The sequence below is a fragment of the Trematomus bernacchii genome, unplaced genomic scaffold, assembly GCF_902827165.1.
Source record: "Trematomus bernacchii unplaced genomic scaffold, fTreBer1.1, whole genome shotgun sequence".
Classification (NCBI taxonomy): Eukaryota; Metazoa; Chordata; class Actinopteri; order Perciformes; family Nototheniidae; genus Trematomus; species Trematomus bernacchii.
Window position 1 is genome coordinate 18,745,364 of NW_022987593.1, and position 21,717 is coordinate 18,767,080.

Here is a 21,717-nt window from a genome sequence, read left to right on the forward strand (position 1 = left end):
GGATTCTGGGAAGGAGAAGGAGAGGGGCAGGAGTTTAGGAGCGCTCACATCCATCATGGCCGACTACAGCGACTCAGATTCAGACTCATGAGGCTGGAAGTCGAGCTTAAAGGGGACAATTTCATTATTTGTTTGTGACTACAATGTCCGTTTTATCAATCATAAACTGGAGATTGAGACTGACTCATCTCTGGTTAGCCATGTATGTTTTTTAGTTTTCTAATCCAAAATGTGAGATTTCAGATTTAAATGTAGACTTGATTCATTGTTTGCAGAATGCCCTGTCAGTAATAGGGCTGCTTCCTTTTAGTTGACACATTTCCTAATTGTTCATTTTGGTATTTCTTCAGATGATTATTTATTTTTAAAAGATTGTTTTCATGCTGAATAACTTAATTTGAAAAGTGCATATCTGGTAGACATTTAAAGTGTTGCTTTTGTATGATTCTTTGTGTACAAATTCTGATTATTTTACACATAAATCCAACTCATTTTGGGACTGTCCTTGTCATACATGTGTTATATAATGACGGCGTGACTTCCACATGTGTCTAATTTGTCTCTTCAAGTTAATCTGACGTGTAAATAAAGGTTTCTTTGCTGACTAAGTTTAAAGTATCTGGTTATTTATTTAGATTCCCATGTTCATTGATCTGATTATAAAACTGTGAGGCACCTTGTAAACATTCATGAAAAGTACTGTGTAAGAAATACCGGGTTTTTGTGACCTGGACGTTACGTCCCAGCTCTTTTGGGGAAAGGGAAGGAACACAAAACCAGATGTTGGTAAAATGTTTTTTTTATTGACAATCTCAACTTAAAATAATTCAAAGACTTGTCCTCAAATAAAAACAACAACAAAGGGCCTGATAGATTGATAGATAGGTACTTTATTGATCCCAATTTGATAAATGTTTGCGTTGCAGCAGCATACAAAACAAAATAAATTATGGGTGCAGTGTGAAACCCGTGTGAAACCAAGAAATAAACGGAACAAAAGGAGGACTCTTAACTAAGAGCTATGTTTGAATGACTTATTAAGGAAAACAAACAATAACCTTGATACTTTAGTTGTCTAACAATGAACAAAAATACATAGAAAACAGCCACCTCTGCTCCCAAACATACAAACTCTGTAAATGTGTTTGTAAGATAAATCGGGACTGGTATGAAATATATTTGTAAATGTTTGGTTTAAAATATATTTATTTTCTATTCTATATTTATGTGTCCTCTCTACATCAGTGCAATTGATTGTTTGTTTTTTTTAATTGAAAATATACCATCAGTTCATCCACTTTTCACTTCCTGTTTGACATCGGTGTCTCCTGAAAAAATAATAATAATAAAACATGAACAGAGAGAAACATTAGCAAGTAAAACGATTGAAGAGAGCTGAAACAAGATGGAACAGGTACATCTTTTTCATTTTAAGATCAGATTTGAATGTAGAAGAGCTTGATGAATGGAGGATCTGGTTTCACATCTCTTCTGTTTCTTGGCTGTGATCTTCTCGTCATTGATCCTATAGGGATGAACACAACCCAACAGTTATAGATCAGGTTTAAAATAAGTGTTTGTTCTTTGAGTTAATGAGCTTCAGAGTCCTGACTGCTCTCATGTAGGTGCGATTATTTGGAAGAATAATGTGTGTGTTTCTAAATGGAAGAAAGACAAAATGAGCTTCAATCGCCCTCGGTCTGGGTCTCCACACAAGATCTCGCCCCGTGGGGTATTGAGAAAAGCTGAGGGATCAGCCAAGAACTACACGGGAGGAACTTGTTAATGATCTCAAGGCAGCTGGGACCACAGTCACCAAGAAAACTATTGGTAACACACTACATAATGGATCAAATCCTGCAGCACCCGCAAGGTCCCCTGATCAAGAAGGCTCATGTACGAACCGTCTGAAATGTGTCAATGAACATCTGAATGATTAAGAGAAGGCTTGGGACAACGTGATGTGGTCTGATGAGACCAACATGTAAATCTTTGGCATCAACTTGACACGCCGTGTTTGGAGGAAGAGAGATGCTGACTATAACCCCAGAACACCATCCCCACCGTCAAGCAGGGAGGTGGTAACATTATGCTTTGGGGGTGTTTCTCTGCTAAGGGGACAGGACGACTTCCCTGCATCGAGGAGAGGATGTACGGGGCCGTGTACCTTAATATTGTCACAATCCTAGTTTTCTGTCAGATCTTAGTTGTCTGTCTTGTCATGATTTTATGTTGAAATTCTGTTCTCCCTGTGTCTTGTCTTCCTTCCTGTGTTTTCCCTCCTGTCTGATTGTCTGATTGTGTTTACCTGTTGCCCTTGTGTTTCTGCCTCCCCTGCCCAGCTGTGTCTTGTCCTGTGATTACCCCTCTTTGTATTTAGTCTTGTCTTCCCCTTTGTTCCTTGTCGGTTCATTTTCTTTCCTGTCTCCCTCCATGTTGGTCACGGTCAGTTTTTACTTTGTTGCTACCATGTGCTACCTGTTTGTTTCATGCCATGATTTGTTCATCAGCTTTTTTTTTAAATAAAGCTCGCTTTTTGTTCCTTGAGCTTTTTACCTTTTTTGTATTCTGCATTTGGGTCCTACCTTTTTCCACGAATCATAACAAACATCTTGGCCGACAGCCTCCTTCCCTCAGCCAGGACACTGAAAATGGGTCATGGATGGGTCTTCCAGCAGGACAATAAACCTTAACATACGGCCAAGCATATTTAGGTGATGGAGCGGCCTTGCCAGTCTCTGGACCTTAATCCCATAGAAAATCTGTGGAGGGAGCTGAAGCTTCCAGATGCCAAGCATCAGCCTCAAAACATTCAGGATTTGGAGAGGATCTTCAGAGAGGGGTGGACCAAAATCCTTCCCTGAGATGTGCACAAACCTGGTGACCAACTACAAGAAGCGTCTTACCTCTGTCAGTCCAACAAGGGTTTCTCCACCAAGTACTAACACATGTTTTGCAAGGGGATCAAATACTTATTTCCCACAGTTAAATGCAAATCAATATGTATATTTTATATAATGTCCATTTCTGGATTTTCTTTTTGATATTTTTACTCTTACTGTTTATATAAACCTACCATTAAAATTACAGACTTTGTTAATTTATTTGTAAGTTGGTAAACTTACACAATCTGCATGGGATCAAATACTTATTTCCTCCACTGTATGCTTGATGAAAGTAGTGAAACAGTCAGATTTGACCTGAACACACGACACGAGGGTTAAGATAACTAAATGTATCTGTTCTTTTACGAGGGTTAAAGTGGGGTTTGGTGTGGGTTAACATATTTTTTTCAACAAAACAAAGAAAAGCCTTAGTTATCCTTTCATATTCAGTGAACCAGGTTTCATGTGAGGATTTAGGAGTGTCACAAAGGGAGGTTGTGTCTTCCATCCCAGCCATCCCTGCCCAAACACTCACCAGTTTACAATAACTGTGAAGACACACAAACCAGGGACCTTCACACACACATAAACACACTTAGACTCCTCATAGAACTGCAACCACAAATGAATATAAACCAAAAAGTATTGATCTTTTTCTAACTTCCTTTCATTAACTCCAATACCTTTGTAAATGTGTACTAGCACCTTCTATTGTGTAATCTTCTCTTTGCTGCTACAGTATGACTGCTTTTAATTGTTATGTTTGTTATTCTAACTGCATCGTGAGAAGACTGCAAAAAGTGGTTGTACCTGAGTGTAATGACAAGAAAGTAGTTTGGCAGTAGCTGAGAGCCTGCAGACCAACAAACCTTTTTGTGTGTCACTTGGATTGATTAGAAACCCTGTGTGTGTGTGTGTGTGTGTGTGTGTGTGTGTGTGTGTGTGTGTGTGTGTGTGTGTGTGTGTGTGTGTGTGTGTGTGTGTGTGTGTGTGTGTGTGTGTGTGTGTGTGTGTGTGTGTGTGTGTGTGTGTGTGTGTTTGTGTGTGTGTGTATGGGTGTGGGTGGGTGGTATTTAAAACAGTCTGTCTGTGGTCACAGTCCACTGAGGCTTCCAGTCAGTCACCATGGCTCGCTGGACGCTTCCCAGTTTATTATTTCTCTTGCTTCTCTGCAGCTCCAACGGACATATTATTTATGGAGGTCCAAGAAGGTACGTCTCGAAGAATTACTCAGATCCTTTACTTACGTGAAAGTACAAATATTATTGTGGTCAATACTCAGTAAAAGACCCGATTTCAAAACAATTTAGCATCAAAATATACGTAAAGTACGAAAAGTACTCGACACAATGGCCCTTTTCAGAATAATATTAAGTACAAACGTATTATCAGATATATGTACTTCAAGTATAAGTAAATATACGTGTTAAGCAGAAAGGATATTTTCATAGTATTTAATTATTATGGTTATTATTATATCCTGTTTTTATTCATAAGGGCAATCTAGTTTGTCAATGTGGACCAAATACTTCAAATACTATGTAGATTACAGCACTGCATTACACCATATCAGCATATCATGTGTTTTTAAACGAAACTGTGAGTGTTATATAAATTAAGTGGACGAAAAAGTACAATATTTGCCTTTGAAGTGGAGTAGAAATATAGCATTACATGGAAATACTCAAATACAAATATGCCTTAGGTACAATACTTGAGTAAATGTTACTTTGTAGTGTGCAATATACCCTCCTGCAACTCATACACAGTACCTCTTTAATTATATAGGGTCACTTTTTAAAAAACAAATACTGCTACCTTTTTACCAGTGTACTTATCTGTTATTTTGTTTTTAACTTATGGTGTTCTCTTATTATTAATATTGTGTGCAAACTAAGTAATTTTACATTTTTGTAATATGTTATTGTTATTTTAAGTAGTAGCCGTATTCAGGGTCAGATATGCAATATGTCCATAAGTCCAATTGTGACCTGACACCAAATGAAAAATGAAAATGGAATTGATTTAATTTACATAACTGTTAAAATATGTTTTTTGTGTGAATTTTATGTGTGTGCATAGTAGCAATGTGGAAGGGACCACACAAAGATATAGATATTTAAACTAAAGTGAATATACATTTTTAAGGCATTATTATTATTCTTATTAAAAAGTGATCATTCTCCACATATCTCAAATGATATGATCTGATCTGCTGTTCACTGACTGGATAATTATCCACGTTATGCCATGAAGTATGATGAGTGTGTACATTGGACATGAACAAACCTAACACAATTTTTGTTAGTATTTGTGACAGATTTTATGAAATGTTGTGATTTTATGACCCATGTCCTGTAAGCATTATAATAAATGACAGATATTTGTATAGGATTTGTATAATTACAATCATTGTATGTTATCATGGTCGTCAAGAGTAGCAAAAGTAGTTGCGGTAGTCCCTATTCTGCTTATTTTCAGGTTCATTTTAGTATGTATTAACTCTACTTTAAAGAGTCCTCTCCTGCTGAAGTTCAGGTGTATATCAGTATGTAGTGTCTCTACTTTAAAGAGTCCTCTCCTGCTGATGTTCAGGTGTATATCAGTATGTAGTGTCTCTACTTTAAAGAGTCCTCTCCTGCTGATGTTCAGGTGTATATCAGTATGTAGTGACTCTACTTTAAAGAGTCCTCTCCTGCTGATGTTCAGGTGTATATCAGTATGTAGTGTCTCTACTTTAAAGAGTCCTCTCCTGCTGAAGTTCAGGTGTATATCAGTATGTAGTGACTCTACTTTAAAGAGTCCTCTCCTGCTGATGTTCAGGTGTATATCAGTATGTACTGTCTCTACTGGGACATGTCTCCATGCTTTAATGTTCAAAAAGTTATTTATTTTTCTCATACTGCCTGTGCTGCAGCACCTCTTTTCACCCTCTGTCTGAAACCAGAGCCCAGTCTGCTCTGATTTAGCCTTTGCAGACCAAAATGGAACACACTACAGGAAAGACAGAAAAAGCATAATAGGGCCTCTTTAAAGTTGTGGCAGCCCCCGCCTCATTCATGAAAGTTTTCCTGCAGGTTTACTGTGCTAGCTCCAGACCTGCTGAGGACAGACAGCCAGGAGAACATCTTCCTCCAGGCAGAAGGTCTGTCCTCCCCCGTCACTGTCTCCATCTCCATCATTGACTTCAGTAAGACCACCACGCTCCTGCAGGACTCCGTCACACTGAATCTGGAAAATGGATTTCACACTCTCAAAACTCTTCAGGTAACAATTAATCAGAATTTCGACTTGAAAGAGACATGTAGTGGCTTAAAATGTCTAAAGCAGCCACTTCCAACATACAGGGGTGCGATTTCAGTGAACAAATAATCCAAAACGATTATCCATTTGTCAAGATGAATCCATTTATTTTCCATTTTCACCATACATCCCTCCTACTGAGTGTGTCTGGTTGAACTGGTTTAGCTTCCCTCATTTAAAACCAACCCCTTCCCCATAAACAGACATAATATAGCAAATAGAAGACCAAGGGGTGTCAACAAATATATTCAGGCGCGTAAACAACTAAGGTGAGTAGATAAATATTCAACAAATAATATCTGTAGGCCATGTATACTAATAAAGCAAGACATATTAAACAATAAAATAAAAACACAACTTACATAATAAACTCAGTTTATGGCTCGTACAAGACATGAGTGTAAATTGGCAAAAACTCACTTGTCTTAACCACCTATACTTAGAAAATAAAACTCACCAAGGAACACACATAAAACAAACGAACATACATTTGGAAAGCAACATGGAATAAAAAACAACAATAACTGGGTAAATCTAATCAAATTTTTTGTCAATTTATTGAACATGTCAGAAACAAAACATACAAGAATAATAATAATATATATATATTTTTCCTTCTTGTTTTTTCTCACTCATAATAATAATTATAACAAAGTAAAAAAAAAAAATAATACAAAAAAAACAAAAAAACAAATAAATAATAATAATTCTCAAATAGTCTCTGTCATGTTCAACAGGGGCAAGAAGAAGCTTAACAAAAACTTTTCTGGTCCTACCCCCTCTAGCATACATTTTCCTTATAAATAAAATATTAGGTCATCGTCATCAGCGATATGTTTGTCTTGTTAATTTGTTGTTTTTTTTACAAAACAATCAGAAAGAAATTACTTTTACAATTACAAGAAATAACAAATGGGATTTTACAGGTCCTGTTCATAACCATTAATGATTTGGCTCCTAAATAATACTTTCAGTTTAGATAGACTTGTACAATATTTCAGTGCATCATTACCTCCCCCAGCTCTCCTCGAATGGCTTGGAACGCGAAGAAAAGAAGAACAAGTTTGTTCTTCTGAGGGTGGATTTTATTGGCCACCACTCGATGGAGAAGATACTGATGGTGTCCTTTCACTCTGGATACATCTTCATCCAGACAGACAAGCCCATCTATAAACCTGGAGATACTGGTGAGAGCAGGAGACACTGATAAAACAATCCAAAAGTATAATAATAACATTGGAATTTATTTTATCTATAATCTGGCATGTAGCATCTCTTCTATTTTTGAGATGTATGTCTTTTTATGCATGGTCCTTGTTTAATAAAGACATATAATACAATAATAAATAACATTACCGCAATGTAACGTAGAATGTGCGATGAAACTGCTGCTTCTGTTTGATGCAGAAGGTTTGCATTGGATTAGATTAAAACATATTTTCTTTCCAGCAAAAAGATGCTGTAGTTTAATCCACTTTTTTGTTATGGATATAGTGGTAATAGCAGCAGGAGATGTATGAGGAGCAGTTATATTAATAATGCTAATAAAGGCTGCTGTACATATAGTGAATATTTTATTTTGGGTGTTTTTTAGGCTGATTTCTGTCTCTTTCCCTTTCCAGTTCGTTTCAGAGCGTTCACGTCCTCACCAACTTTTAAGGCCTTTAACAGCTCCGTCACAATAGATATCCAGGTAAACAAATAAAAACAAGACCATTTAAAAACATTACCTTGGTGCGTTAAGGTGCATTTTTCACAATTTTACAGTCTAAAGGCTGGACACACCGAGCCGATTTCGGCCGTCGATAGATGTCGATAGATCAATCAATCAATGTTTATTCGATAGATGTCTGGCCGTCGATAAGCGTCCTGTTGCCCTTCTCAGATTGGTGGCGTCGTGTCTTTTCGGCCGTGCCGACACCTTCCGCCACCGATTCGACATGTTGAATCGGTAGGCTGTCGGTAAAAGGCCGTAGGCAAAATGAATCACTGCCTAGCGAATCAGTGCATGAGAAGCGAAACGGAAGTGAGGAACCCAAACAAACGATTAAGAAGGCAGACACAGACGGCTATTCTTTTTCATTTTCATCTCACCTGGACGCAAGAGTTTATTTTTCATCATGGCGATCTGGAATGAAGAAACCGAAGACCAACGCACACGCTATTTGTTGTTTGTTTATATCACGCAGTCTGTTATTTTTCTCTCAGTGTATCACGCAATCTGTCTTCCGCTTGTTGCCTCTTTTGAATGACGAATACACACTACCTCCGCCTGCTGGTAAGGAGAGTCATTGCCACTCACGCATGCGCAGTTCGTACGGGCTTCTTGGCCGTCGGCTGAAGTCTTTGCGGTGTGTTCCAGTGCGACTGTTGGCCAAGACGCAGGAGACGTGAGGCGACACAACAGTCGTGTTCCGTCGGGACGTGTCCTTTGGTGTCAGCTTGGTGTGTCAGGGCCTTAATCTGCATAAAAAGCTTAGTAGATGAATTGATTATGAAAATGATATTTTTTGCAGCCCTGGTTTATGTAAAGTTTAAGTATAGATGTTGAAATGGGATGTAAAAAAGAATATTAAGATATTCTACCTGGTGTAATGCTTTGGCAACACAACAGGTCATAGGTTTTGATATTGTTTTATCCATATTCTGTTTTTTAGCTCAATTGTTATTTTGTTTGTGTGTGTGTGTGTGTGTGTGTGTGTTTCAGAATCCCGACGGTGTGGTGGTTAAACAGGTCTCCAGGATCCGAGCTTTTGATGGCGTTTTTGCTGACACTTTTCCTCTCTCAGAAATTGTCAAGTAAAATCAAATTATTCGACTCATCATTTAACTCCTTCAACTTTATGCTAATGTAGGTTTTTGTTTAAATATATTTTCATTTGACAGTTATCAAGCTTCACATATGAGTGATTGTAGATTATTTAATTGGTTAATTGCTTTTTGTTTTACCTACTTTTAAAATCATTTAATTACTGCACACACAAGACTGCATACAATCTAGAAGAAGTCAAAAGGCTTTTAATGACCTCCCTTCAACTTAAGGAGAAAATAAAACATTAGAAAAAGGAAATTAATTTGTAAAAAAGTAATAAAACAACTAAATAAAAGCACTCAAAGTGGTTAGTAGACCCAAATAAAATAAGACAATACATTGTAGAAGAAAGTACGTTGCCAATCTTACAAATCTATTTTGCCTAAACAAGTTAATGAAGATTTGAGTGGATTAAATAGTTTAAGAAATAGGGAGGTATTAGGTCACAAAATCATACGGACACACAGGGTTCCAGTAGGATACATACTTTGATCTCTGATGTGATGTTTGTCTTCGGCAGTGAAGGACAATGGACAGTGATTGCAAAATTTGACCACTGGAAGCAGAACACCTTCACCTCCCAGTTCCAGGTGAAGAAATATGGTAGGTCAACTTAAACAAGACTTACTTGTTATTTACCGTTAGGCATCACATCTTTCCATATCTGAATATCACTTTTCGGTTGAGGTATAACGTAGCATTTGTATTGCGTGTTGTGTTTCAGTGCTTCCTGCTTTTAATGTTACTCTGACGCCCAGGAAATCCTTCCTCGACCTGGATGATACTGAACTGGAAGTAGAGATCTGGGCCAGGTTGGTCTAACACACACACACACACACACACACACACACACACACACACACACACACACACACACACACACACACACACGTTAAACCACTGTAATTGACAATCAACCTACCTACCTCAATCTTGTACTTAATTTGTTCTAAACCTCTTCCTAACTTTATCTCTTAACCTGTTACGCACCATCCGCCCGGTACCGGGCGGATAAACGCGTCATTTGCAGGAAACAACGTCTAAGGAATCTTAATATTTAATAAAACTATGAATGTTTTATATCCATGTAACGGGAAGAAACTCAGCTAACTGATCTTTTTAATTTTTTTTTCCAAAAAAACCCCACAATGCTAGCACTCAGCCTCTGAATTAGCCACGAGCGAAAACATTTAACCTAAAACGGCACTTAAACTCACAATAACTCCCTTATTACTTATCCTAGATGCACAGCCAACCACTCGTTTTTGGTGTCCTGGAGACACTGAATCTAGTGGTGCCCACCTCAACACTTAGTGATAAACATTTGCGACGCTATAAACGAAAGCGTACATCATAACATGTGGAGCAAAGTAGCTAGAAACGCTAACATGGCTTACCTTGGTCAAAACTGGTCTTCAATGGCATTAAAACGATAAAAAAAGATGCTGCAGTTAATCCATAGGTTCATCCAATGTATCTGTGCCCTCTTTGAAATTATTTCTGATAATCCATAAGCAATAAAACTGCTTTTTTGTTTCCAAATGCCAGAGCTAGAATGTAGCTCCACTCTGCTTTACATGCGCGCAGCCCCCACCTTTTCTCTTCACAATGTGTGTGTGTGTGTGAGCCTCCCCCTTCGATTCTATTGGCTCTAACGGTCAGAAAGAGGTGTCAACCATCAAAATCGAGCAAGGGGGGCCAGAGATATGGAAAAAAAAACATTTTCACCCAAATCACCTCAGAGGTGGGGTGGATTTGACTAAACCTCTCTAAAAAGGTCAAATGTCACTTGTTTTGCATCAATCTTGATACAGGGTACTTATTATATGTTGTACTTTGGATTCCTAAAGCTTTTAGTCTACTAACCCATCATCCAAGGGTAGTTTTCACTATCTGTAAAAAATAATTTTTGGACGGACACTATAATTTATAGTTTTTTTACTATGTAAAATCTGAATTTTCTTTAAAATAAAAAACATTTATATTGATTCTGACACTTCTACATCCAACTCACAGATGTAACCTTGCTTTGATAAAATAAATTATTCATATAACCCTTTTAGAAGTTAAGTTGTAGTCATTTGTTTTGGGCATGTAATTTTCGAGCCTGAAACATGAAAAACAGGCTTGGTGCTTAACAGGTTAAACCATACTCAAATATATTTGAACGCCAACAAATAAGGACTGAGGCAAGATTGTCTATTAGATACAAGCATGTTCTGTGATTTGGAAATTGTAACATCTATCTGTTTTCAATAAATGTCTCTTTTTGACTGAGGATTGAGAGATGAGTCGGGGCTGTGTGAAGGGGGAGAAATGGGAGTCCAAGTTTTTCATAATAATAATTGAGAAGTTTACATAAATTATTATCATACTAAACCACAGGAACATACACATACACTTTGTTTAATAGGATACTGATTAATATATAGGGATTTTTGAATATGTACGCAAATATTAAGTGCTCACTATTGACTTCCCATTGTGCAAGGGCAATCGATCCTCATACTAAAACACAGGAACATACACATGAACCTTGTTTATTAGGATATCTGATGACATAAGGATATTCCTCCCAAATGTTCAGGTCTATTCGAAAATATAAAGTATGAAGACTTCCTATTGTGTGATCGTTGTGTCTCAGATACCTGTATGGGGAGCCGGTCCAGGGCACGGCCTATGTGGTGTTTGGAGTGAAGATCAACCAAGAGATGAGGAGGTTGCCAGCAGTGAAGCAAGTGACAGATGTGAGTCACTGCTTAATCTGAAATACTAGGCTGCTGTCACTGACTACATACACATGCACAACATATTCATTTTCTTGCTATTTATCAGATAAAAGACAATATTCCTACTAAGCTGTGTACGTGGCTAACATTGGTGTTGGAGGCGGTCAATTCCTTTCCGGAGCAATTCGTAGTTATACTAAACTAGATATCTGGTGATTTACTTTCTGTGTTCCTGTTTTCCTGCAGCTGGACGGAGGAGTGGTCAAACTGAGCATGGAGGAGATCAAGAGAGCTCACCCCAACATCAGATCTCTTGTGGGCAGCTCTTTGTATGTGAAGGCCTCCGTGCTCACTAAGTCAGGTCAGCACTTCATGTCACAAAGTCAACCCTGTCACTAATCATACAATTGATCTTTCCTGGGAACTAAAACTAAATGTGCTGTGCGGTGTTATTGTTGTGTTTGCATTGTTCCTGTCGCACCACACCACATCAAAACAAATCCCCTTCACCAGATAAGTCTCACTTACACTGACTTTTTCTTTTATTATTATTATCTAACCTCCTACTTGAGATACCTTCAAGTGGCCAAGACCTTCAACGGGCCCTTTGAATATCCCTAGGTCATCGTCCTTGTCATCCATCTCGCTGGCCAGCACATTGTGTGTTAGATGGAATCTGTTCAAGGTGTCACCAGTGTGAAATCAGATCTTACTGCATTTTAACTCAGAAAATGTTTTTACTTTTCAGGAGTAAGAAACTATTTTCTTTTTTTGGAACAATGAACTCTTCAGCCTCGCCTCAGACTGCAAGTGGGTTCTCCAATTCAGTTGATACAGTATAGAAGTGGTCGTCATGCCCAGGTGATGAAACAAATGGGCATGGCAGGGGAATTGGTAGGAAGTTCGAACGCAGTGGTCTGGCTCTTTCATCCTTTAGGTAGGACCCATCCACAGAAGATGTTGTGACGCCCAACTCCAATGTCATCCTAATGACACAGTTTGGTTACTGACATCACATGTTGCATGTTTTATCGTTGGATCCCTAGTCCGTCTAGATCAGCGTTTTTCAAAGTGTGAGGTGCGCCTCCCCTGGGGGGCGCAAGAGAGCTTCAGGGGAGGCGCAGCGTGAGAAAAAAATAACGAGAAACAGTGAAATCTAGCTAGTTAACTTCAGCTAACTTTATGCGAGCGGCAACATGGATCGATTTTTAGTGAAGTTACCTAAAGTGAAAGAGGAGACAGCGTCTGGCAGAAAACGACAGCTTTGTTTTGTGGCTCATCGGACATTTATGAGAGAAAGTCTCTAATGTCCGAGTCAGAGGTCGCGTTAACCGAATATTTTCCGTCTATGACGTAATTTTTCCAAGAATGACGGAAAACTCTGAAAGCAGTCCGTCATTTTGACAGATTAGAACACAACTCGGAACAGTGCCAAAATGTCCACCAGCGGCCCACATTATATTACATCCTTAGTGGCCAGGTCGACTGAGGGCGATCTACTGTACTCTACTGTAACTATTATTTAGTAATTCACACCCCTGTCCAGTTGGTGGCGAGTGTGTGCATATTAAGTAGCTATTGTCTAGTCTTGTATTTGACCTCGTTGATTACCTCATTGTTTAACCGGCTTTAGCAATCGCAAATTGTCACGGCAGCTGAGTGTCCAAAGCTTTTTGAATAAGCCCAGTAATTGTGATGGTGTGGATAAACGAGGTGAAAAAAGAGGGATTGATGCAGTGGAGGATGAAGGACAAGCCAGTAAGACTAAAACTGACAACATTCAGCCAGCAGCAGAGGGACAAGCAAGTGGCAAGGAAAAATAAATCATTCATATTCGTTTTGACATGAAAAGTGACCGCACGGTCGGTGTCTCTGTTCATCTTTTTTTTCTCCATGCCCTTAAAAGTTCTGTATGAATCATAAAAAAAAGGAATGAATGAACATTTGCTGCTTAGTACCCAAACATAAATATTAAATATGTCTCATCATTAAAACATGAAAAATAAAATGACGGGTAATAATGGATTATGACGGAAATGTCACGATCCTGTCCGTCAAAATGACGGACAACGAAAAGGTCTAACGCAGCGGTTTTCAAAGTGTGAGGCGCGCCTCCCCTGGGGGGCGCCAGAGAGCTTCAGGGGAGGCGCAGCGTGAGAAAAAAATAAAGAGAAACAATGAAATCTAGCTCGTTAACTTCAGCTAACTTTATGCGAGCGGCAACATGGATCGATTTTTAGTGAAGTTACCTAAAGTGAGAGAGGAGACAGCGTCTGGCCAGCCCAGTTGGAAGCTTTGTTTTGAAATAAAAGTTGTGGCTCATCGGACATTTATCAGAGAAAATCCCTGATGTCCGAGTGCAAGTGAATGCAGCACAAGACGCGAGCCTTGTAACCCTGGCGCGAGCGAGGAAATGTGATTGGCGGCGATTTCATTTGAACGGGCGGCAGAAAACGAGAAGCATTCGGACCCAAGTACACGGAAGGAATAAGGTATTTGCGGTCTACAATGACAGAGAAGAGACTGTCAAGTTTGGCTGTGCTCAGCATTGAATCAAAACGCACTAAAGCTTTGGATGTTAATACGTTTGTGAGGCGTTTTGCTGAACAAGATGGTAATCGCCGCATTCAGCTGTAATAGGCATGCCAACTTGATGCTCTGCTCACGGATGACTCGAGCATTAAAAACTGTTAAGATGATGACCTTACGTGTGTACATATATTTTTTTCTTTGTGGGGGTCTGCCCTGAGAAAGTCAAATAAGATGGTGTGTAAAACTACACTGCCCAGACAAAAATAAGTAACCACTTTGATTTAACTAGGCCAGTAGGTAAGGGCATTCCACTGGATAATAATACCCCTGCATTATAGCAACAACAATAATAATAATAATAATAATAGCAATAATAATTGGGAGGGGGGGCGCGGCTGTTCTTATATTCTCTGAGGGGAGGCTCACCTTCCCACACTTTGAAAACCCCTGGTCTAACGCAACCACTGGTCCGAGTGCAAGTGAATGCAGCACAAGACGCAAGACTTGTTACCCCTCCCCCGGCCCTGGCGTGACCGAGGAAATGTGATTGGCGGCGATTTCATTTGAACGGGACGGCGCATTCGGACCCAAGTACACAGAAGAAATTAGGTATTTGCGGTCTACAATGACAGAGAAGAGACTGTCAAGTTTGGCTGTACTCAGCGTTGAATCAAAACGCACTAAAGCTTTGGATCTTAATACGTTTGTGAGGCGTTTATGCGTTTGTGTAGGCCAACTTGATGCTCTGCTCACGGATGACTCGATGAGCATAACAAACTGTTAAGATGATGACCTTACGTGTGTAAATATATTTCTTTGTGGGAGTCTGCCCCCAAAAAACAGTTTTAACTCTTGAGAAAGTAAAATAAGATGGTGTGTAAAACTACACTGCCCAGCAAAAAAAAAGTAACCACTTTGATTTAACTAGGCCAGTAGGTAAGGGCATTCCACTGGATAATAATACCCCTGCATTATAGCAAAAACAACAATAATAATAATAATAATAATAATAGCAATAATAATTGGGAGGGGGGGCGCGGCTGTTCTTATGTTCTCTGAGGGGAGGCTCACCTTCCCACACTTTGAAAACCCCTGGTCTAGATGCTTCCATAAATGGAACCAAAAGTGCTATTGTACACGCCTCCCGAGGGGACGATTGACTCCACCTTTGAGTCTCGTCCAGCCAACACAGAACTCTAGATCACCATAGATGTTTCCTCCAGCTTCTTGACTGGATCAAGACTGACAGCTGGATCATGACCACTCCCCTGTAACACATGATGCCTCTGGCAAGCAGGATCGAGTAGTGGTGGGAGTAAACACTGGGACCCCGATCTCAACAGGACTGCACCCAAAACACACCCAATCTGATCTGACTGGGATTGCACAGCACATACAGATGGCTTACAACCGTATGGTATAACGACACAGACAATGATTTTCCAGAATATATATTTCTCAGCAAAGGAAGCAAGCATAGACCGATTTGTTGCTTTAGGTTTGATATGAGGAGACATTAGCTGAATTTGACAAAAGACTACCAGTTATTAAAACTCTCCACATCCAATAACTCAAGAAAACATGTGACATTAAAAAGGAATCAAGTTTACCTTAAGACAACAAAGAGTGGTATAACATTGTATCAAAAAGTCTACATCTCACAGGGGAAACTTGAGTCTGGGTTCCTGAAAGTATCCAGGTTTGTGGTTATTGTTATGTATGACCCAGAGTTTCCTCCTTTACAGGCAGTGATTTGGTTGAAGCAGAAAAGACTGGCATTAAAATTGTGGAGTCTCCGTATGCCATATCCTTCAGAGACGTACCAAAGTACTTCAAGCCGGGCCTGCCCTTGGACTTCACAGTAAGGACCATCTTCTGTGTTAAGGATCACTTTGCAAAAACTGGACTTTTGTTTTTATTCAGTCAAACAAAAAACCACAAGTGGATCCTCTGTGTCTTGGGTCCAAACTCGGGTGAAAAACTGTAGTCACAGAGGTCCATTTTCCCCCAAAAATAACAGATCCAAGTGAGCCAACATGACGGTTCTCCAGCCAGAAACGTCATAGTCAAAATGAAATTTCTAGACACGCCTTTGGTTGTGTCCTCCGGCACCACCAGAGCCACCGTCAACATGCCTCCACAACAACGCGCACAAACCATCACTGTGAGTACGACTGCATTCTCACAGAGCCTTGACCCAGCTTATCTTTACGTTATTAATCATTATCTATAGACAAAACTGCTCTAGTGAAAAATGCGATGTGAAGGTTTTGCTTTTGCTTTAGATGACAGCACATTTACTTTTGGATTTGGAATAAACAAGCTACTTTCTACTGATTATTCATAATGTCAATCGAGTTGTTTTATAAACAATAATCAAGATAGTCTTTATGTGCAGTGGTAGTTGGCGGAATGACATCAGGTTATTTTTCTAAATGTGCAAAACCTGGAATAGAGCATCTTTTAAAGACATTATTTTGTCATTGTAATAATAGACGTTATTATCGTTATTGACCCCTGAGATACATAATGGCTATTCGTGTAACGCATTGAACAATCTTTTTTTCGAACAATGCTTGGTTCTCTTTACATGACAAGTGATTTAGCTGACACTTTAATGTAAAGCAGCACATACTTCAATACCGTTGACATGCCTATGTGAGCAATTTTGGGTTTAGGTATCTTGCCTAAGGAACGTACATTGGCTGTGGATCGAACCTCTGATACTCTGATTGGTAGACGGCTACCTACCCCCTGAGCAAAAAGCCAGTAAGGCTACCTTAAGGATTATCAAAAGCAAAATCTCACACTTTATTTTGTTTTCCTTCTGCTTCCCAGGCTGAGACGGTGCAGGCTGGACTCAGACCAGAGCAGCAGGCCAAACAACAGATCACTGTTCAGCCGTTCGCCGCCTTTAGTAGCTTTAATCAGAACTACCTGTACATCTCCACAGGGACCAACACAGTGTCCGTGGGAGACAGACTGTCCCTGAAGATGAGCATCAGTGTTGAACACCCGATATACAGACACACACACATCACCTACATGGTAAGACAAGAACACAGCATTACAATTCCATTACAGCACGTTTCCAATACACATGGAAACCAGGAAGTACAAGTAGAACCTTCTGCAACAAAATCGTACTAAACTAAGAAAATAAAACACGGATTTCTCCTCAAAACAATAGGTGCTTAATAAAGGCAAAATCATTGTTGCTGAGCGTGTGGATGTGGCAGGTCAGCTGATCACCAGCGTCGACCTTAATGTCACCCCGGAGATGATGCCCTCATTCCGTTTTGTGGCTTTCTACCGTATCCCCTGGAATAGGGGTGAGGAGTTGGTGCCGGACTCCATCTGGGTGGATGTGGAAGATTCCTGCGTTGGAGGGGTGAGTCATCAGCTCTCACTACATGTGTCTGTTAACATGCAAACACACTCTATTCCAACTGAGAGGTTGTAAGCATAAAAGATAAGGCTGGCAATGTTCTTTATATTTTCATAGTTTCAACAAATCCTATGAAAAAAACAAGTGGAATCCTTGAACCTTAAACCTGCACTTCTTCTAACGGCCTGCAGAGGGCGACATCTCTGGTTGCAAAAATAAGTTTGATTGTATGGGAGACTATAAGAAAATTACCATTCTTCTCCGTTGATTTATTACCTTGGTAATCATTTTCCTGACGTGTTTATTGTCTCAATCGCTAGTTTTAAGTCTTTAAATTTACAGCATGATGATCATTTAGTAAACTATGTCCAATTTAGAGGATGGACGATAAAGCAGAGCATGCTTTAGTGCGGGGCTACCAGTGTTTGGTTTCGATGCTCTACATATTTTCGTGTTAAACTTTATCTCTTTCATAGTGTGTTTTTCAAATGTCCATTTATCGTTTGCTCCACCATCTCATGTCAATTATTGTAACAAGCAAGATTGCAACGGCCAAAATGCCAAGAATGGTTACAATGAATACATCTCTAAACATTGACGTTTCGGGATATACTGAGCCTTTTGATAAAATGAAGCTCTTTTTATAGATTTGAGTCGATTCAAGCTCAGACTCAAGAAAATCAGAAATTATTGGGAGACATATTGATTTTGTTCTTTTTGTGGGGTTTGTTGAAGAAAAATATGGAATGAAGCTAACCTTATTCTTAACCTGTTAAGCCCGAGAGACCCCGGTACCGACGCCCTCCCGCAACATCTTGCAGGAAACAGTGTCTGAGGGCATGTTCATTGAATAAACTATGAATGTTTTATATTCATGTAACGGGAAGAAACTCATCTAACTGATCGTTTTTATTTTTTTTTCAAAATAAAACCCACAATGCTAACGCTGAGCCTCTGAATTAGCAACGAGCGAAAAATGCTAACAGATTACTGCACCGAAAATCACTCACAAAACCTTATTATTTATCTTTTCTGCACATCCATGACATCGATTCACATCGTGAGGTAACACAGAATCGAAGGGTACCCTCATTATCACTCAATTATACGAAATCGCGACTTTATAAACAAAAACAGACATCAAAACATGTGGCGCTAGGTAGCTAAAAATGCTAACATGGCTCACCTGTGTCTTTGTCTGGTCAAAAGTGGTCTTCAATGGCATTAAAACAATAACAACACTGCTGAAGTTAATCCATAGGTTAATCCAATGTGTCTGTGTCCCTTTGAAATGATTTCTGATAATCCATGATCAATAAGACTGCTTTTCCGTTTCTAGATGTCAGAGCGAGAGATAGCTTCACTCTCATGCAAAACTACATGCGCAAAGCCTCCACCTTTTTGTTTTACAACGTGTGTGTGTGGGGGAATCCCCCTTCGATTCTATTGGCTCTAACGGTCAGAAAGAGGTGTCAACCATCAAAATCGACAAAGGGGGGTCAGAGATATGGAAAAAACCATTTCCACCCAAATCACCTCAGAGGTGGAGTCTTTTTGCTAAACTTCTCTAAAAAGGTCAAATGTCACTTGTTTTGCATCAATCTTGATACAGGGTACTTATTATATGTTGTACTTTGGATTCCTAAAGCTTTTAGTCTACCTTACCATCATCCAAGGGTAGTTTTCACTATAAGTAAAAAATAAATTTTGGACGGACACTATAATTTACAGTTTTTTTCTATGTAAAATATGAATTTTCTTTAAAATAAAAAACATCTGTATTGATTCTGACTTTTCTACATCCAACTCACAGGTTTATCATTACTTTGAGAAAAAAGATTTAACACTTTTAGAAGGGAAGATATGGTCATTTGTTCTGGGAATGTCATTTTCGAGCCTAAGACATGAAAAACAGGCTCAGGGCTTAACAGGTTAAATACTAATCTAAGACTCAATATTGTTTGACAAGCTATCCAGAAAATGTGATATTTTATTCTGTTTTTCACTCTTTCGTTTATCTCTTAAAGCTGAATGTCGGGCCGGTCGACGGCGTAGGTCGAGACTACACGCCTGGGAAGAGCTTTAGTTTCCAGATCAGAGGTGACCCGGGGGCAAAGGTCAACCTGGTGGCCGTGGACAACGCTGTGTTTCTGCTCAACAGGGACAGACTTACACAGGGGAAGGTGTGTGTGTGTGTGTGTGTGTGTTTGTGTTTGTGTTTTTTAGGGAGAAAGTGTGTTATACACATTATAAATACAGAGAGTAAGGCAATCAATCCAAGGCATAATGTAGAATCTGTAATGTCTGCACATTGAACTACCGCTACTTTAATTGATAAAATGAAGTATCGCATCTGCAACAGATAATATTTAATATATGATACAGCGCAAACAGTTTTTAGCATGAACCAGATCACTATGCTCGTCACCGGCTTGAGCTTCAATATCAGGATCCATGTATTTATTATCCTCTCAAGAATGGAATTAGTCATCATATACAGAGCATTTGGTACAACTAGTTCCTGAACAGTGTCCTTCACATGCTTTTATAAAACGGACAAGTCAAATCAAGCAATCTGATTGGTTCTTAGCCGTGATATACTGAGCGTATACCACGGGTAGAATTGTAGTTACTTTTCACAACAAGTCAGTATCCCTCCGCGTCTGAGAAAAACTGTATACAGTTGGGCTGAAAAGCAAACAAGAAAACAGCGGAGAAGTAACGGGGCAGAAACCCTCCTTTTAAGGCAGCGGTACAGACATAGACATCAAATGGCAAAACATATTCAGTGTGCAGTACCTTTGGCATTAGGGCAGGGATATCTAGATACTTTCCAAGGTTTGACATAATGAATTGTGCTACTTTTAAGCAAGCAAGCAACGTTTGTTTTCAAATCTGTAATCAAAAAGGTCCGCAAAAACGCTATCGACCAATCAGATCGCTTGATTTGATTTGTCCGTTTTATAAATATATTTACATTTCTTCCGTTACGAAACAAACTTACAAAGCATAAGATGGAAACATTTAAGATTAACTTCGACCTCCGGGGGGGTCTTACTATGGAGGAGTGGATTGAGGAGTGCCTATCTCCAGAAAAAAAAGCACCTAAACGACGACATGCAGAGCTACGTCAAGAGCAAGTAGACTAACTGGAAAAGTACCACCATTCAAAAGCTTTCTGATGCGGGTCTTGAAACAAAGCAGAGAAATGATGACCGTTAGTGGCCACAGGTGCGAAAGCTCTCTCCAGAGCTACTGGAAGCCGAATCTCGGGGACCGGAGAAAGTCGAGCAATATTCTCGCCACGCCAAGCAACAGCCTAGTGCAACCTCAACCTATACAAGTAACCTCGTTAGCCATTCTACTGATACTGGACAGTTTTTCAGTGGGTGCAAAATAAACGGCAATATACAAATTAATGTAAATAAATAGCCAAATAATGGATCAACGCTCTCTGTCTAATATGTTCGCTAGCTGTTAGTGTTGTTGCATAGCAACCACCTCGCACTATGTTTCGTGCAGAAGGCAACGGAGGGACTATTTTATTTTGAACATCATTATTTACTAATAAAAACGATTTAAATTAGAGTGTGTATTTTTCTTTCATATTGCCACACTTGGTAACCATTTTAGAAAAGCAATAGCTCACGACAGGCCACGGTATATGCTCATTATATCACAGCTAAGGGGTGTGGTTCGGCCCGACGCGAAGCGGAGGGGGAGTTACACAGTCACAAGATGGAGGAATACCGGTTCTTCTAGGTAATCATACATCCTGTCATGTACAATACTGAGTTTTTTCTCAAAATGTTGTATTTTTCTCAAAAAGTAAAAATTCTGACTTTTCCCCAAAAATTATGACTTTTTCTAAAAATCAAAAAATTCTGACTCTTTCCCAAAATCTAAAAATTCTGACTTTTTCCCCAAATCTCCAAATTCTGACTTTTTCTCCAAATTCTGACTTTTTCTGAATACTTAAAAATGTTAATAATCAGTCGTCACCGGCTTGAGTTTCAATCTCAGGATCCATGTATTTCTGATCCTCTCAAGAATGGAAGTAGTCATCAC

The 21,717-nt window shown here is 39.3% G+C and overlaps 2 protein-coding genes across 2 annotated transcripts in view; both read left to right on the forward strand.

Annotated features, from left to right (window-relative positions):
• The window catches only part of ccdc130 (coiled-coil domain containing 130), an 11,165-nt gene extending 10,557 nt beyond the window's left edge, over positions 1–608 (forward strand). Inside the window, exon 10 of the mRNA XM_034130081.1 lies at positions 1–608. This exon is cut by the window's left edge and continues 382 nt beyond it. Coding sequence (XP_033985972.1) covers positions 1–91 — 91 coding nt within the window. The 3' untranslated portion in view covers positions 92–608.
• Positions 609–4,010: 3,402 nt separating this feature from the next.
• Positions 4,011–21,717, forward strand: part of LOC117482108 (venom factor-like) — a 41,357-nt gene continuing 23,650 nt past the window's right edge. The window contains exons 1-14 of the mRNA XM_034130115.1: positions 4,011–4,096; positions 5,963–6,152; positions 7,210–7,375; positions 7,811–7,881; positions 8,896–8,987; positions 9,521–9,603; positions 9,725–9,812; positions 11,645–11,747; positions 11,976–12,090; positions 16,007–16,122; positions 16,282–16,425; positions 17,100–17,309; positions 17,452–17,652; positions 19,677–19,832. Of these exons, the coding sequence (XP_033986006.1) occupies positions 4,011–4,096; positions 5,963–6,152; positions 7,210–7,375; positions 7,811–7,881; positions 8,896–8,987; positions 9,521–9,603; positions 9,725–9,812; positions 11,645–11,747; positions 11,976–12,090; positions 16,007–16,122; positions 16,282–16,425; positions 17,100–17,309; positions 17,452–17,652; positions 19,677–19,832 (1,821 nt within the window). The remainder of the gene's footprint in view (positions 4,097–5,962; positions 6,153–7,209; positions 7,376–7,810; positions 7,882–8,895; positions 8,988–9,520; positions 9,604–9,724; positions 9,813–11,644; positions 11,748–11,975; positions 12,091–16,006; positions 16,123–16,281; positions 16,426–17,099; positions 17,310–17,451; positions 17,653–19,676; positions 19,833–21,717) is intronic.